Source organism: Ctenocephalides felis, unplaced genomic scaffold (assembly GCF_003426905.1).
Source record: "Ctenocephalides felis isolate EL2017-DRISC unplaced genomic scaffold, ASM342690v1 CF-g0.4_SCAFFOLD_03576, whole genome shotgun sequence".
In the NCBI taxonomy this organism is placed as follows: domain Eukaryota; kingdom Metazoa; phylum Arthropoda; class Insecta; order Siphonaptera; family Pulicidae; genus Ctenocephalides; species Ctenocephalides felis.
The window spans coordinates 1-17,737 of NW_020539730.1; the positions used below are offsets into that span (position 1 = coordinate 1).

Below are 17,737 nucleotides of genomic sequence, written 5' to 3' on the forward strand. Positions count from 1 at the left end.
TTTTTTGCGGCATAATTTCATCGACTTTTAGCCAGTAAACCACAAAACGTGATTAAGCGATTACGTAACTTAAAGACACATAGACGTTTATATTTCCGTCACAAAAACGTATCTGACTGTTACGTAACAGCGACAAAGTAACAGTTTCGTTTTTGTTACGTTTCCAAATCACAAATTAACGTGTTGTAATAAATAATATTGTTCTGTAAGCCGACGCAGCGAACAGAAGTGTGCAGAAGCGTCATTTTTGATAAAATCATACCGTCATAAAATTTCTTTTTATTTCATCGTTTTATCGACTTTTACCCTGTAAACCACAAAACGTAGTTAAAACGATTACATAATCTAGAAGGCACGGACATTGCCTTAAAGTTTCGTTTTCGTTTCGTTTTTGTTACGTTTCCAAATTGAGAGACTACGTACCGGTTTTGTTTTTGTTAAGTTTTCAATTTACAAAATAAACTTGTAATAATAAAATATATTGTACTGCAAGCCGACGCGGTAAACAGAAGTGTGCAGGTGCGTCATTTTTAATAAAATTAAACCGTCATAAAATTTCTTTTTGCAAACATTTTTTTATCGACTTTTACCCAGTAAATCTTAAAACGTGATTAAAACGATTACGTAACCTAGAAGTCACACAGACGTTTATATTTCCGCCTAAAAAATGTAACGCCTGTTACGTAACGACAAACGTAAGTTTCGTTTTTGTTACGTTTCCAGTTTTTAATTTACAAAATAAAAATGCAGGTGTCTTTGGTATTAAAAAAATTAACAAAATTTCCTGTAATATAAAACTATTTTTTATACTAGTTTTATTACATTCTTTAATTTAGAATTTACTTTTAGTGATTGCTAAATTGTTCAATAGTTTTTTTTTATAAATGTAAAAAAATCGCACCTGGGGTTAGTTGAAACATGTAAGAATTATATACAGATTCCAGAAAAGATGATTTGTAATAATTCAGACGTCGCTTTGGTTGAAATGTAATGTTATTGCAAGATGTGGAAAGTTGATTTAATAGAAAAATTAATTACTTCAGAAACATGATAATTTTCTCAAGAATAAGCAAAAAATAATAAATAATCAGATTAAATTATCAAAAGTATTAATTAATACATTATAATGTCGATTTTATTTTGTCGTTAGTACTGAGGTAGATATACTTAAGTTGTAAACCTCACTTTCTTTATAAAATGTTTAATTCTGAAATAATAAACAAATAGTTGTGGATTTTTTTTTTGATTTAGTAGAGAAATAGTTTAAGATATATATTATAATATATTAATAATATATATAATATATTAATAATTATAATTAAAAAAAACTGTTACAACAAGCCTCTAATTTCCCAACGCATATTTAAAAGGCTATGAAAATATGTATATATTATTTATATATATATATATATATATATATTATTTATATTCCATTTAAAAAAATAATTATTGTTCTATTTATTTAAGTTCACTCGAATTTTTTGTTAAAAATAGCAGTATGTACTAAATACTATATAGTATTGTTTTAAAATTAAAAATTATATTATCTAAGTAAAAATGTTTTGTAAAAAGCAACCCATGCGTGCATTCGTGTACGCATAAAATTAAATTTAATAATAATATAATAATATGCGTAAATTTATTTATATACAAGAATATTAAAGAATTAATTAATAAATTCAATATAGACAAGAACCTAATAAATAAATTATATTTGATTAGTGAATAAAAAACGAGGATATGTAAATGAATTATGTGCTTATTTACTTTGAAGTGAAAATGCTGTAGAAAAGAAATGAGCTATGAATATAGATAATAAAAATTGAAACATTAATAATGGATCATTTTATTTCATTTGTTTTATTTAGGGGCTACAATATATATATATATATATATATATATATATTATAATATATATATTGATTTTTCCTGAAATCCTTCACCAATTACAAAAAAAAACAATCATTTTGCTCATTACAATCTCTATATTATTTAGATAAAACTTGTATATAAATTGTTATATATCGTATATAAATCTAAACATTACATATGAAAACATTTATTAAAAGTATTATTATATTATACGAAAAGACATTGGCAGTATGATCACATATATATTAATTAACTATATAATTTTTAATAATTAATTAACTATATAATTTATTTATTAACTCTAAAAATATTGACACGTATTTTTGTATTCAAACATCATAAAGTACTCATAGCACCTTGAGAATAAAAACTAAATAAAAACTAAAATTATTTAATAGAATACTATGGACTTTATAATAAGTAGATAATTAACTGGGATAAATATATTGATTAATTAAAAAAAAATTAAATGAAAAAAAAAACGAGTCCGTGAATTTACCTAAATTTGTTTTATCATAATCATAATAATTCACAATTTGTGTAATATTAACATTATATTAGAGATGCTCTATAATTAACAACATAAATATATCAAATATTTATAAAATTTTACATGTGCTCTCAATGAAATATGTATCCGCACATACACCCATACACACAATTCATACTGAAACAAAGATATCTAAACATAGTCATTTAATTTTTTTGCAATTACTATAATGTAGTATAATATACTTTATGATGTTCGATTATAATTAGTACACATATATAAAAAGAACAGCCTTTTCATCAAACTTTCTATATATATAAAACGTTATCTAAATTACATTCTAGTAAAAATTTTCAGTACGGTCGGTTTTTAGAAATACATGGCTAGGCATCTATGAATTTGATATGAACTAGTCTTAAGATTATTTATTTAACTATCTAAATTAATTTATTTATTTTAAAATTTTACAAGTTTGGACAATCTTTGTTTAGTGAACAATTAAATAATTAGTATGTAAAAAACGTATAATAATTTTTCAAAATAAAATCATTTTTTGTAATAATTGGTCCTTGATAAATATGAAAAACTAAAGATTGCCCATCCATGTTCACAATATTTTTATATACTATAATACGCGATATGTCTACGACTATTTATTTTTTTCACAATGATATATCTTGAATAAAATTCACTCATAATTTTTTCTAATACTTATGATTTAAAACAAATCGTTTTTATTGATATAAGTCGGATGATTTTCATTATTACTATTAAAATTACATCATTTAGAAGTCCTAGTTTATAACATGATGATTTTTATGATTTATGTATATTTAAAACAAGAAGAAATAATTTATTTAATTTGATGAAAATTATTTAAAACACGTTATAAAGGTATGAAAACTTAAAGACGTTTTTATGTGTATATATATATATATATATATATATATATTAGGTGGTCCTTAATATGGACATTTTTGAATTTCTCTGCTCCCAAGGGCTCAAATGCTTCTAAATTAATAAAAAAAAATCTCTGAAAGTTTTAGCTCTTAATATTAATATTTAGATAGTCCGCAATTCAATTAAAAATTTCATATATTTTTTTCAACATATATTATTATGTAAATTCTTGCGCCATTTGTAATAGCATTTGTTAACTCAAATATTATTATTTTTAATTAATTTATAATTTGAGCCCTTGAGAGCAAAGAAATTCTAAAATGTCCATATTAAGGACCACCCTAATATATATGTATCTTCATATTAATAAATTTATTTTTGTAAGTTCCAAACTTAAAGAGCAGTAAGAAGATATTGAATTAAAATTTCTAAAACATACAACATCTACGACTTCTAGAACAAAAATAAATATTTATGAAAAATATTCAATATAAATAAATTTTCATCAAATTACACCTATACCTTGTTTTACGCGGTAAATACGTTCAGAAAAATCGTGTAATTCGAAAAATTCACTTTTATATGAAAAAACCGCTCTAAACAAAATCACTATAAAAAAGACCATTTAATAATTATATATTCATATTAATAATTAATTAACATCAAGCATTTCCAAAAATTATAAGAAAATTAATTTATTTCGAACCGATTTAAAAAAAAAAACTATTAAATATTGCATTTTCTTTATATATAAAAATTAAAATTGGTTTATACAGATATAAAATTTCTTTTACTCAATAGTTTTTTTCGATTTGTTTTCATCAAACTATGATATTTTTATAATTTAAAGATCTTGTAAAAAATGATTTTTTAATTTATTCACACTGAATAAATTTGCACTATCAATTCTATATAAACACTAATTAAAAACAAATGATGCTTTTTGTTTTGATATTTCATACAAACTAGCTTATGCACACAAAAAATTTAGTTTTGGTCATAAAAAGGGGATTTTCCGCCTTATCTACATATTGTCATCATAGACTCATAGAATTAATTTTTTTTATAAATTAACGATTTTGTAAAAAATGATTCTGTTATTTGTTCATCTTGAATAAATTTACGCTATCAATTATATATAAACACTAAGTAATTAAAAACAAATGATGCTTTTGTTTTGATATTTCAAACAAACTAGCTTATGCACACAAGAAATGTAGTTTTGGTCATGAAACGGGGATTTTCCGTTTTACCTACATAGACTCATAGAATTAAAAAAAAATATAAATTAAATATTTTGTAAAAAATGATTCTGTTATTTGTTCACATTGAATAAATTTACGCTATCAATTTTATATAAGCACAAATTAAAAACAAATGATGCTCTTTGTTTTGATATTTCAAACAAACTAGCTTATGCACACAAAAAATGTAGTTTTGGTCATGAAACGGGGATTTCCGGTCTATATTATCTACATATTACCATCACAGACATAGACTACTAAGAAATCGTAACTGTAACATGCATTTTGTAGTGTTCTATTTTGACAGAAAAACCATGAAAATTTTATTGTAAATATAAGCAACCAGTGGCGTCGGAACCGTGTGGGCTGTTTGGGCTTGAGCCCACCCATGAATTTCAAAAAATGAAATGCCCTAGTATGTATTTCTAAAAATAAACGAAGCCACTGGCTGTGTATCAGAAAAACAAGCCATCCATCGAAAATTTGCTTCTGACGCCACTGTAAGCAACATATGAATAGAATCGTGTGGTTGTGTGGGCTTGAGTCCACCCATGAATTTTGATAGGTCTCAAAAATTTCAAAAAATGAAATGCCCTAGTATGTATTTCTAAAAAAAAACGAAGCCACTGGCTGTGTATCAGAAAAAACAAGCCCATCCATCAAAAATTTGCTTCCGACGCCACTGTAAGCAACAATAGTTTAGTGTTTATAATTTCGTGTAAATGCAAAATTAATAAACTTAGTTTTAAAAAAAGTTATTTTCAGAAGCCGTGTAAGAACGAAAACGTGTAAATCGAGTAGTGTGTAAAACGGGGTATAGGTGTATATTGAATTAAAAATTCTAAAACATCTACGAGTTCTAGAACAAAATAAATATTTATCAAAAATATGCAATATCAACAAATTAGTTTAAACTAAATTTAAAACGTTCTGTTTACAAATGACTACTACATTTACTCTACTGAAATTTCCCAACAACCTGCTTAACCCACCCATCCGAAAACTTACCTTTACTCGGCGAATCACAATCGTTATTCACAGGCGATTCACTATTATTCACAGGCGATTCACTATTATTCACCGGTGAATCATTACTATTCAAAGAATCAGATTTTGCATCAACATCATCAGTTTTGTTATAAGGGTTATTATCATCGCTATAAATCGCGCTATCGCGAAAGAAATCGCTTTCTAGCGAGTACTCTACAGATTTTTCATAAAAATCATTGTTTATTGCACAGCTTTGTGCAACATGACTAGGAGAAGATAGTTGAGTAGATGAATCGCAATTTTGTGTAGTTTTTGATTTTTGGAATAATATTGTTGGATCGGCGTAGTCTAAATTTGCGAAGCGTTCGCCTATGCGTAGTAAAAGACTCTTGGAGTTATTTGCTGCTTCTTTATTTTTAACCAATGAGTTCTTTTACTAACTGGAGGTGGGTCTTCGACTTCAGTAGGTTGTTGCAGTTTTTCTAAATACAACTCCTGCAATTCTGTAGTGACCCGTTTGAAATCATTTTTACTTTTTCGATCTCCGTTTTAATTCGTCGAGTACCACATACTCACTTTCATCCTCATCGCAATTTGTTTTAAGGTTTCGTAAATGTGGTCCTCGTCGTCGTTGTTAGATATACTTGGAAGACACTATATAACTACCTTCGTCTAAATTTTTAGAATTCCGACTTTCATCGGTCGATTCGGTGATGTGCAAATCATTTACACGTACCCCCATCAAGGTCTGTGTAAAACTTAGAACCTTGATGCTTTCATACTTTTAGTCGCGACCGTTTGATTTTCGTTATTTTCTTGGGCAAAGTCTTTGTATTATACTGTTTGATCTCAAACGACTTATAGGCGGCCTGGGAATCCTAGGAACAGAATCCGTAATTGTTGTTTCATAAAATTCCGAAGGTATACCTGGTTCTGATCTACACCTTGCAGCCTCCGGCTTCTGTGCAGTATCAGGTTTTAATTTACTCTCATAATCCATATTAACGTATTCGTTAGAATAACACTTTTTATCCATGTTAGAAGAATCTTTGCTACCGTCTTCTTCCAAATACCAACTACTGTACCTTTTCTCACCAGGTTACCCTCAGGTGATGCTACAGGTTGATCGTTGCTCAGGTTCGTCGGTATAATAAATTTCCTGTTTTTGTTCAAACGACGCATAGACATTTCGGTACGGCGTCTTTCGTGTCTTCTTTGTAAATAATCAGGAGTCGAATCGGGTTTGACACCAGGCAAAGCAACTGGTGAAACAATATATCCAGATTAGTATATGTATCATTTAAAATAGTTTTAACAAACGCTTACCCAAGCTTTCTTCGGCATCGATACCCAAAACCAAGTCTTTTGCCCTTGTAGGAATCTTCCCATTAAATTGTTCCAACATCAAGCGTTTTAATTGTAGGCCCCATTGTTTCTTTTGTTGTACCGAACGTGCCTACAAAAAAGGTAATTGATATATTTATTTAACGCAAAAATGAAAAATTGCCACTAGTTAACTTCCCGAAGGAGAAGTTTATGTTTTCATCAAAAAATCCGATTCGCTAATTTTATGTTTTCTCGACGTTTCAAGCCATTCTGAATCGAATGAGACCAAATTTGGAAAAAGTATGCGTGTGTGTGTGTGTGTGTATGTGAACAGATTTTTTGCCGTAAATCGACGTTTTTTCGAAAACGGCTGGGCCGATTTCAAAAATTTAAAAGCCATTCGATATATCTCGACGAGAACTATTGTTTGTCAGTTTTGTGCGACGATCGGCCAAGCCCTTTCTTCGTAAATAGCAGAGAAGTGAAAAGTTTTTCGTCTACGTTTTAGCCCGCAATTCTGAATCGATTTTGAAAATTCAAAAACCGTTCGAAAGATATTGATTGGGAATCGTGCTGATTATTTTTTGGTAGAGATCGGCCGGGCCGTTTTCTTGTAATAAAATTAAAAAAAAAAATCGACGATTTTTATGATTATTTTTTTGACGGTAGATACCATAGTCTTCTAGATCATACTAAAATATTACGGCCCTACGACAACTGGTTCAGCTTTAAAAATTCGTCAAAGTTTGCAAAAATTGGTATCGTTTTTTTGGCATTTGCCAAAATTAGACCTTTGATCGACGTTTTCTCAAAAACGCCTGAACCGATTTCAGAAATTTAAAAGCCATTTGATGTATCTCAATGAGGACTATCGTTTGTCAGTTTTGTGAGACGATCTGCCGAGCCGTTTCTTTGCAATTTCAAAAAAGTGTTAAACTTTTCGTCGACATTTAAGCTCAAACTACCGAATCGATTTTAAAAAATCAAAAAGTGTTCGAAAGATATTAGTTAAGAATGATACTGATTAGTTTTAGGTGAAAATCTACCGAGCCTTTTTCTTGTAATTAACTGTTGAAAAAAAGTGTTAAATTTTCGTCGACATTTAAGCTCATCCTACCGAACCGATTTTAAAAAATCAAAAACTGTTCGAAAGATATTAGTTGGGAATGGTACTGATTAATTTTAGGTAAAGATCTATTGAGCCGTTTTCTTGTAATTAACTGTTGAAAAAAAAAATTAAGGCGATTTTCATGAAATTTTTTTTGGCGATATACATCATGGTCTTATAGAACTTACTGTAATATTACGGCCTTTCGACAAGTAGTTTAATTTTAAAAATTCGTCAAAGTTTGCTAAAATTATTATCGTTTTTTTTAAAAGTAGGATTGATGAAGTATATTATTTACACTTTTTTTTTTGATTAAGTCGATTATTTACACATATCAGGAAGTTCATGTAACTTGCCTCAAGGCTAAATACCAAACCAACTAGTTTTATTATGAATTAACATTATACATACTTGTAAAGTGATTTGGTTCCTTGGATTATCATATGGTATCACATGAAAACTTGTCGGTTCACCTTGAATTACTTCTACTAACATCAGATTAGAACACTAAAAATAATATATTTATAAACATAAAATTATATATATATTATATATATATATATATATACATCATGTGAATATTTGTGTACTCACCATGATATGACTTTTGTATGCTAATCTACCATCCTCTTTACGTTTTGTGATGAGTAACATCTTTTCAAATAAAAACACTTGTCGACTTTTGTGATTTCTTTCTTGCAAAGTGCCTTCAAGACATAATTCGCCCAAAACAGTCAGACTTGGTCCCAGCCAGCCGTCTAAACTACCTTCTAACTCCTTAAAAAAATACAGTGGTCAATAAATTTATATTTTGATATTATTATTTGTAATTTTTCACTCACTTGAACTCGTGATTGTTGTTCTAAATGCCTTTTAACTTCATCAATGTGATGTGCAACATCAGTCATAAGTTTAGAAGCCTTTTCTATGTGAATATTTTCATAATGTTTGTACAAATTCTGAAAAACAATATTTTGTATAAAAGTCCTGTAATAAAATTCAAAATTCTTATAGTTTACCTGCAAAAGTAAGTGATATTTCATAATCCTTTGCACAGGTTTTAACAAAAAAGATCCCAAAGGCAAATTATGACCTAAAGAACTTTGGGTATTCCTTAGTAAACTTGCAGTATCCATAGATTGGAGTAATTCTGTTAATAATGCTATGGCTTGTGGATAATTCGTGCTGAAAATAAAAAATATATTGCATTTCATATCATATAATATTTATCATTATCAATCTTACCAGTATTTGGTGTATACTTCAAAACCATCATTGCTATCTATAAAACATTTTGCTATTTTAACAGGATCGTTTTCAGTCATTTTAATTTCAATAACAAATCACTGTAAAAAAATTATATATATTAAAATTTTATTATGGAGTTTTAATTAATATTTGTACATACCTGTTGAATTTATATATTTCAAGTATATTACAAAATAAAGTATCTAACTTTTCAGTATCTAATAATGACTGTTCTTTCCATGAATTCAAATAGCCCTAAAATTATAAAAATTATTTATATATATATATATATATATATATATATATATACAAAATATAAATATTATTACCTCAATAACTTGCTTTAGATCACCTACATAAGTTTTTTCTGTATTAATAACTTAAAACAAACTCTTTCACCAACAGTAAGAGTTGATCGATTTTCATCTGCAATTAAATTTATGCTCATTAATTTCTACAATTTATTTATATATATTTATTTATTATTACACATTCGATCTTGATCACTGTGATCAGCTAAACTTTCAATAGAAGCCAAATATTGTGAACCGCCTCGATTATTATTTGTACTAGTACTGCTACTGCTTGAATCAGTAGAACAAGTTGATAAAGGTCTAACAAAGCGTAAGCCTGTTGGATTTGACTCTTGTCTGCAAAAATAAATACAAAATAAACTCAACAAATTAATTTATTTTATGTAGAAATAAATTTTTATGTACCTGCAAACGGGTGAATTGTTCTGACTATTACTACAATCTGATATTGTTGAAGTTAAACTGATATCAGCTACTGATGTTGTCTCAGAAATACTTTCCATATCATTATCAGCCATATTTTGATGTAGTGTAAATAAATGACTTTTAACTACAAAATTAGAAAAAATTAGAGGTTAAGAAAAATCATTACATGTAATACAATGTATGTGCAAATTATATACCACTAGTTGTATCTTCTAAATTATCTGTATGTGATTCTGTGTGTATTTGTAAATCATTACTGCTTTGTGATATTTTACTTACTACACCGGACAAAGGAAAGTTGTGATGACTTTTAGCTTTTCTTACAGGTAACTTACTTTTATCATAAACTGTGATTGATTTTCTGTGGTGATGGCTGTAAGTAAATGATAATTAACATATAATATATTTAATATGTATAACGTAAGTAAATATTGATTTACTGGGTCTGATATGCAATCGGAGTGTGCCAAAATTCTTTGAACATTTGGTGATAAAACATTAAGATTCTTGAATGGTTTTCTTGCAGGTGTAGGTATGTTGCACAATTTTAATATGGATCCTTTTATTTCTACAGAACTACCTATTTTAATAAAATTTAATTAGAATTTTATATTTAAATATGTATGTGTATATGATAATAAATACAATGCATTTATTTGACAGGTATATAATAAATAAAACATAATAAGTAAAAACGTATCAACCAAAAAACAACGAGAACTAATTAATTAAAAGCAACACATAACTAAAGCAGCAACCAAATCAAGCACAAGTGAAGGGCTTTTATCTGAAGGACTTCTCTCATTTACCAGCTGCTAAGATCTTTTTCGTTGCTTTTTACGATCCTAGGGCAATCTTACTATTTTAAAACAATTAATCAATGTTTATCTGGGAAATAAATAATTACAAAAAATTACCAAAGAAATCCTCCCAAGTTTCAGAATCATCATTTGAATATCCAGTATCCATCTTTAATATCATTCTACATCACACTATATTTCTTATCTTAAGTAGTTTGTATAAAATTTTATATTATATATTTACATTTGATATTATCTTATTTTGATAATTTTGTCATTATTTTGACATTTTATGATAACAAGGCGTGTTCAATTATGACAAATGACATTTAAGGAGAATCGTAGAGAAAATAGATAGGTGGGATAAGACAGGAAACAAAAATATAAAAAGAATGATTCAAACGCCTTTTATCCATAAATAATTGTTTATTATATTAAATATTATTTGTATTATATATTTATTTTGTATAAATTTGGTATATATTCAAATACAAATGTTTTAAACTTTTATTTTATCCAGTTTGAATATTTAACCAATGACCTTTGCGCAATTTTTTTCCAGAGTTAATCAACGTGGCTGCACTGAAAATTTATAAATCAACTTACTTCATCTTGTTGTATTCACGAGTGCGGTGTGTAGAAAAGCATTTTGTTTCAATTAAATGTTCTAGAATATCAATTTAGAAAGCAAAATGGTAAGTTTATTTACAGTATTTTAGTGAAACTAATGCTACTTTAAATAATACGATTTGTGTTGCACATAACCATGTGATACTAAAATATATTTAGATCATTCTGGAAGACAGCAACCTCCCAAAAAATCGCATGATAGATCTTGCACATGTCGAGTTTTTGCGTAATTTACAGATTATTCAATAAATTGTTTGTACTAAACACATTTTCAAGCTTTATCAAGTGAAACCGATACTATAATACACTAATTAATGTCACGCCGACATTTTTTGTGTTCCATTTATCCTAACCAAAATGTTGTGCAAAACGAGTGACAATGAGTTCTTATATCTTAGGTATCCCTTAATCCAGTGAGAATCTTGAAAAATGAGGCTGCTGAAGAGAAAAAGCAGAAATTGCTCGCTTATCCAGTTTTATTGGAGCAATTGCAATCGGAGACTTGGTTAAGAGTACCTTGGGACCTAAGGGTATGGATAAAATACTAGTTGCTCATGGAAGGAATTCCGGACAAGTAAGTTATAGTTCAAAAAAAAGTACATAGATATCTTGGTATCTGATATATGATTCATATAATTTAGTGAAGTCACTACGATGGGGCACAAATCTTAAACTGTAGGAGTTGATAATCTGCCGCCAAATCTTAGTGATGTCTAGGTACAAGATAATGAGTGGGCGATGGCACTACTTCAGTTACAGTATGGTAATAGAACATTATTAAATATATATATATATATCATATATATATTATATATATATATGTATATAGATATATAATATATATATCTATATCTATTATATGATATTATCTAATGAAATAGATATAGTCAAATGAAATGTATATATTATATGAGAACGTTTTTCATAATCTCTCTACCAGCACCTCTGCCTGACTGAGACTTGAAAATAAAATATATATATATATATATATATATTATTTTGGATTGCCTGTTATCATATATTTTATTTTTAGCATCTGAATTGCTTCGTGAAGCTGAAAAACTCATTGAACAGAAAATTCATCCCCAAATTATCATCTCTGGATGGCGTAGTGCTGTGGAAGTAGCCCGCAAAGCTTTAGTTTAGAAGATGCTGCTTCAGATAATTCTACAAATGAAGCTTTGTTCAAAGAAGATCTGTTAAATATTGCCCGCACAACTTTGAGCTCAAAGATCTTGTGCCAGCATAAGGAGTAATTATTTAGAAATAAATGATGGTAATAAATGAATGTAATGTTATTGATGATGCATGATATTTTTAGGTATTTTTCAAAACTGGCTGTAGATGCTATATTACGTCTCAAAGGCTCTGGTGATTTAGCTGCTATTCAAATAATTAAGAAAAAGGGAGGTTGTTTAGAAGACTCATTTTTAGATGAAGGATTTTTGTTGGACAAAAAGGTTTGTATTTGTATTAAAAAAAATTCTGTTGACTTTATAATATTTTTTTTATTATTTTAGGTGGGTCAACATCAACCCAAACGCATTGAAAATGCAAAAATCCTCATTGCCAATACTCCTATGGACACAGATAAAATAAAAGTATTCGGGTCTGCAATTAAAGTAGATTCAATGGCCAAGATTGCAGATTTGGAAATGGCAGAAAAGGAAAAAATGAAAAACAAGTGGAGAAGATTCTTAAACATAATGCAAATGTGTTCATCAATAGACAATTGATCTACAATTATCCTGAGCAATTGTTTGCTGATGCCGGAGTTATGGCTATTGAGCATGCTGATTTTGATGGTATTGAAAGATTGGCTCTTGTTACGGTGGTGAAATCGTGTATCTACTTTTGACCAGCCTGGGCTTGTTAAATTGGGTACATGCAAGCTTATTGAACAGGTATAAATAAATAAGAATTCATATAATAATTTAAAGATCCATTCTCAATTTGTAATTTTTTCAGGTTATGATTGGTGAAGACAGTTTACTCCGGTTCAGTGGTGTTCCATTGGGAGAAGCTTGTACTGTAGTTATTCGTGGTGCTACTCAGCAAATCATTGATGAAGCTGAAAGATCTCTTCACGATGCTTTGTGTGTGCTTGCTGCTACTGTCAAAGAATCCAGGACAGTTTATGGAGGAGGTAAAAAGATTAAAGATAGTTTTTGTATCATTGGATTCATTATATCTATATATTTATTATTTCATAGGTTGTAGTGAGATGCTGATGGCCTGTGCTGTTATGCAAGCTGCAGCTCGAACTCCTGGTAAAGAAGCTGTTGCAATGGAGGCTTTTGCAAGAGCTTTGCAGCAACTCCCCACGACAATTGCTGATAATGCAGGATATGATAGTGCACAATTAGTGTCTGAATTAAGAGCAGCCCATTGCCAAGGAGATTCCTCCACTGGATTGAGTAAGTAATTAATACATGTTATATATAAATGTGTATATATGATTGTAAATTTAATATAAATCTTGATTTCCAGATATGGACTTGGGTAAATTAGGCTGCATGAAGGCTTTAGGCATCACAGAATCCTATGTTGTAAAACGTCAAGTTTTGCTATCAGCTGCTGAAGCTGCAGAGATGATTCTGAGAGTTGACAATATTATGAAGGCTGCACCAAGGAAACGTGTTCCTGACCGTGGACACTGTTAGATTCTAGATTTAGTTTTTTTGGAGCTGATTTTGGATCCTACTGCGCACTTTTAAATCATCTGAAGTATTTAAATCAATCATTTCACATCAAGCTTAATTTGTTATATAGTATTGATTCTATGTATGCATTCTGTTGAGATTTTTTATATAAGAATTATAAAGTAACATGCTGTAATTGTTGAGAAGTTTTTTGTTTCAGAATTCAATTTGATTTTTCAGGCTTTAAGTGTTGTTTACTCAGCACATTTAAGGAGATGCATAATGCATATGCATAATATAAATATATATATATATATATATATATATAAATAAATTAGAAAAATCTGGTTATAATTAAACAGTTTTAGAATGTTTGAATTCCAAAGTCGTTTCAAAACTGTCAACTGCCCATATTTACCATCTATATATAATTCGTATTGATATTCTATGACTTGGCTTAGTTCAACGTTTCGTCAACAGAAGCGAATTTTACTTCAATTTAACCAAAATTGATTTTTACTAATAATTAATTCAAATTTATTTCACGTACCATTTCCACTAAAGTGCCATACGAATAGTTCCTAAAGCTCTTTCCAAACAATGTTATCATTAAATACATATCAATATAAAAAACTTGATCTGCAACGTACTTTGTCATAACCCTAAACATCGATTTAATTCATATAATAAAGTTGCAACAAATCAGTAAGGTGTTATTAGTGTGTTTTAATCTGTGGAAGTCAACAAGACTTCAATAAAAACACTAAAATGTGCACGTAAATGTTATTTTCTAAGTTAACCTAAAATTTGAAATGTCATTTACGGGGCGCCCCCCCATGGGGCCGAATATGGCATATATGCCCCCAAATATGATGCCACCCATGCCGGTCATGCAGATGCCACCTCATGTAAATATAATAAATATATACATTTTATAATATCTGGAATCAACTTTTGTGTAGTTAGAATAGTTTCTGTTTAGTTCCAAGTCTGTTGTCTCATAAAATATTTCATTAATACAAAGTATTAATCATATAGTTTATTAGGCAATTGCAAAAAGAAATATATTTATGAAAGCATATAATAAGATGTTGCAAAATCTGTATCTAATATACAAAAAAGCATTATTTTTACAATATTAAAGTTTAAATTCTTGTCGATTTAAGTATGGCTTTATGTATAACTAATAACATGCATAACCTGTAAGCAAAATAATATTACATATCTGTAATCAATTTTTTTTTAATTAAATCTTTTCCTAGTCACAGACATCAATTTCTCTTATAGGTAATGCCCGGAGGTATGCCAATGAGGCCATTTTGTCCACCGGGACCTCCACCTATGAGACCGCCTTTCAACAAACCGCCTCCACAAATATCAGCACCTCCTCAACCTGCACAGGCACCTGCACCGACTGGTACAAGCGATGGACCAGCAGTCACCGTCTTTGTTGGTCAGTAGTAAAAGAAATCTAAACCTCATTTCTTTAAGTTCTGTGTAATTCAACTTAAAATTTATTAATAATTATCCAATTATTAATAAAAAAATTAATATTGACTACTTAATTACATTTATATTTGCTAAAATAGTATATTTACATCAATTTTTTTTTTCAAAGGCAATATAACAGAAAAGGCTCCTGATACCATGATCAGGCAGATTCTTTCAGCTTGTGGTCCAGTTGTTTCTTGGAAACGGGTTTCTGCATTTGGATTTTGTGAATTTAGGTGTGTATTGTAATGATTTATTAATAAGACAAAAATGTCTAGGTTATTAAATTACGAAATTCATTCCAGTTGTCCAGAAGCTGGTTTAAGAGCAGTACGTTTGCTACATGATTTAGAGATTGGAGGGAAAAAACTGGTTGCTAAAGTTGATGCAAAAACTAAAATAGTATTAGATGAATATAAAGGTAAATACATTTATATATGATATATATATATATATATATATATATAATTTAATTTCTTTTAATTAAATTTTCAAATTGTTATATTTTTAATTCTAAAACTTTTCCTTATATTGTAAAGACTTTGATTGAATTATACCATATTTTTGTATGTATAAAACTTCCAGTTTGATTGTAATAACAGAGTATGGACAAATGAATATTGTTATTATGAATTATATAATTCATTATTATACAAGTAGACTTTAGGGTTTATTGTGTTTATAATATCTCATTGTCTGTACCATTCAAACAACACACCCTACACTCCTAAAATAAAGTATTCTTTTTTTTATTCTCTGGAAATTGCTTAGAAATACCTTACTTAGCAAAACAACGTTTGGCGGGTCAGCTAGTATATATATATTATATATATATATATATATATACATATATAAAAAAATTTATAATAATCTAATTTTTTTCAGCTGAAGAAAGAAAGAAATTGAAACCAGATGATTCATCTCCAACCCAAGATGAAGTTGAGTGTGATTCAGAATATATGAATGACAACGCTCGTGATTCAGATAAAACTGCTATGATAAAAATCAAAGCAACAATTTCTGAATATGAAAATGATATTAATAATTTCGATGCTATCAGGAAGGTATGACCTTTAACATAGGTTTTAAATTCACTTTAGATTTTGTGCACATAGTGCAGACTAGGGAATGCAATACCGATGAAAAATTTCAATACCGGTATTTTGGTAATTTTCATTTTTAAAACCGGAATAACAGTAAATTACCGGTATTTTTATTATCTTAACAAACGTAAACAAAATTGAAAGTTACTAGTACAAATATAAAAAAATGTATATACAACTACAACTATATTCAACTAAACAATAAAAACAATAAGTTTATTTTTTTAAATAATAATTTAACAGAATTATATCCAATTTAATTAATTCATTATCACTATCGAGTATATTGAGTACTTTTCACAAAAATAAACTTATGAGTAAGAAAGACCAAAAACTCATAAAAGATTAAATTACAATATTATAATAAACTGTATTGTCTGTTTCCGATGTGTTACATTAGCATTATCTCTAATATTTTAAAAAAATAATTTTTCTATATTAATTTAAGATCGGATACTTTGTCGAGATAAATAATAAGTTACTATAACTGTTGAGTATTGTTATTTAAAACAATGTGATGCTTCTATAGTATTTTCAAACTTCAAAAAGTGTTCGCAAAATAATATTTTATAATTGTAATAAGAAGCAAAAATATTTAGTAACTATCATAATTATTATGTATAAAGTAAGAAAAAAATAAAGATTACGCAGGGGTAATCTGTATGTATGATATAAAATATTTGGACGCACATATCACTTAAAAAAACCATTACATTTTTACATAAGATGAAAACAACACATTATCTATCAGTCCAATTCTATTTATTGTAAAAGATAGATATGTAAAGCAATAAGTATTCAATTTAATGACGAGTTGAGATAATATTTGACATTTGTTTATCCTATAGAATCACTTGAAGATATAGCTGTTTATGCGATTATGGAATTTAAAGATAAATTTGCTCCGAGAAATTAAAACTTTAGTGTATTATGTATTTTGGGGTTTAGTAAAAATACCGCCGAAAAATCGGGCGGTTTACTGGTAATTCGGCTTACTGGTAAACCGGTATTGCATTCCCTAATCCAGACTGTATTTCTTTTTGCAGAAGAACAAATTGAAAAGCGAAATAAGATTCTACAGGAAGCTGATATTGAAGAGGGCAAAAGAGATCTGATCACAAGAGAAATTGGTAAATTTCGTGAAATCATGAAA

General features: G+C 28.4%; 3 protein-coding genes and 1 pseudogene across 3 annotated transcripts in view; 2 read left to right on the plus strand and 2 right to left on the minus strand.

Moving 5' to 3' along the window:
* Positions 1-5,514: 5,514 nt before the first annotated feature.
* Positions 5,515-9,255, minus strand: LOC113390615 (pleckstrin homology domain-containing family G member 1-like; the record flags this gene model as incomplete). Its single annotated transcript, XM_026626872.1, has 9 exons — positions 9,176-9,255; positions 8,950-9,115; positions 8,773-8,889; positions 8,525-8,707; positions 8,342-8,437; positions 6,823-6,952; positions 6,592-6,758; positions 6,337-6,484; positions 5,515-5,898 (listed from the first exon to the last, which is right to left on the minus strand). Coding segments are annotated over exons 1-9 (1,471 nt in total), but the record flags the coding sequence as incomplete, so codon positions are not given.
* Positions 9,256-9,792: 537 nt separating this feature from the next.
* Positions 9,793-10,969, minus strand: LOC113390609. Its single transcript, XM_026626867.1, has 5 exons — positions 10,836-10,969; positions 10,339-10,498; positions 10,116-10,291; positions 9,898-10,042; positions 9,793-9,808 (listed from the first exon to the last, which is right to left on the minus strand). The coding sequence occupies exons 1-5, from the start codon at positions 10,897-10,899 to the stop codon at positions 9,793-9,795; spliced, it is 561 nt and encodes a 186-aa protein (XP_026482652.1). The 5' UTR covers positions 10,900-10,969.
* Positions 10,970-11,559: 590 nt separating this feature from the next.
* Positions 11,560-14,011, plus strand: LOC113390610 (annotated as a pseudogene).
* Positions 14,012-14,554: 543 nt separating this feature from the next.
* Positions 14,555-17,737, plus strand: part of LOC113390611 (RNA-binding protein 25-like) — a 4,899-nt gene continuing 1,716 nt past the window's right edge. The window contains exons 1-6 of the mRNA XM_026626868.1: positions 14,555-14,898; positions 15,278-15,443; positions 15,609-15,717; positions 15,787-15,902; positions 16,367-16,545; positions 17,612-17,714. Of these exons, the coding sequence (XP_026482653.1) occupies positions 14,803-14,898; positions 15,278-15,443; positions 15,609-15,717; positions 15,787-15,902; positions 16,367-16,545; positions 17,612-17,714 (769 nt within the window). The 5' untranslated portion in view covers positions 14,555-14,802. The remainder of the gene's footprint in view (positions 14,899-15,277; positions 15,444-15,608; positions 15,718-15,786; positions 15,903-16,366; positions 16,546-17,611; positions 17,715-17,737) is intronic.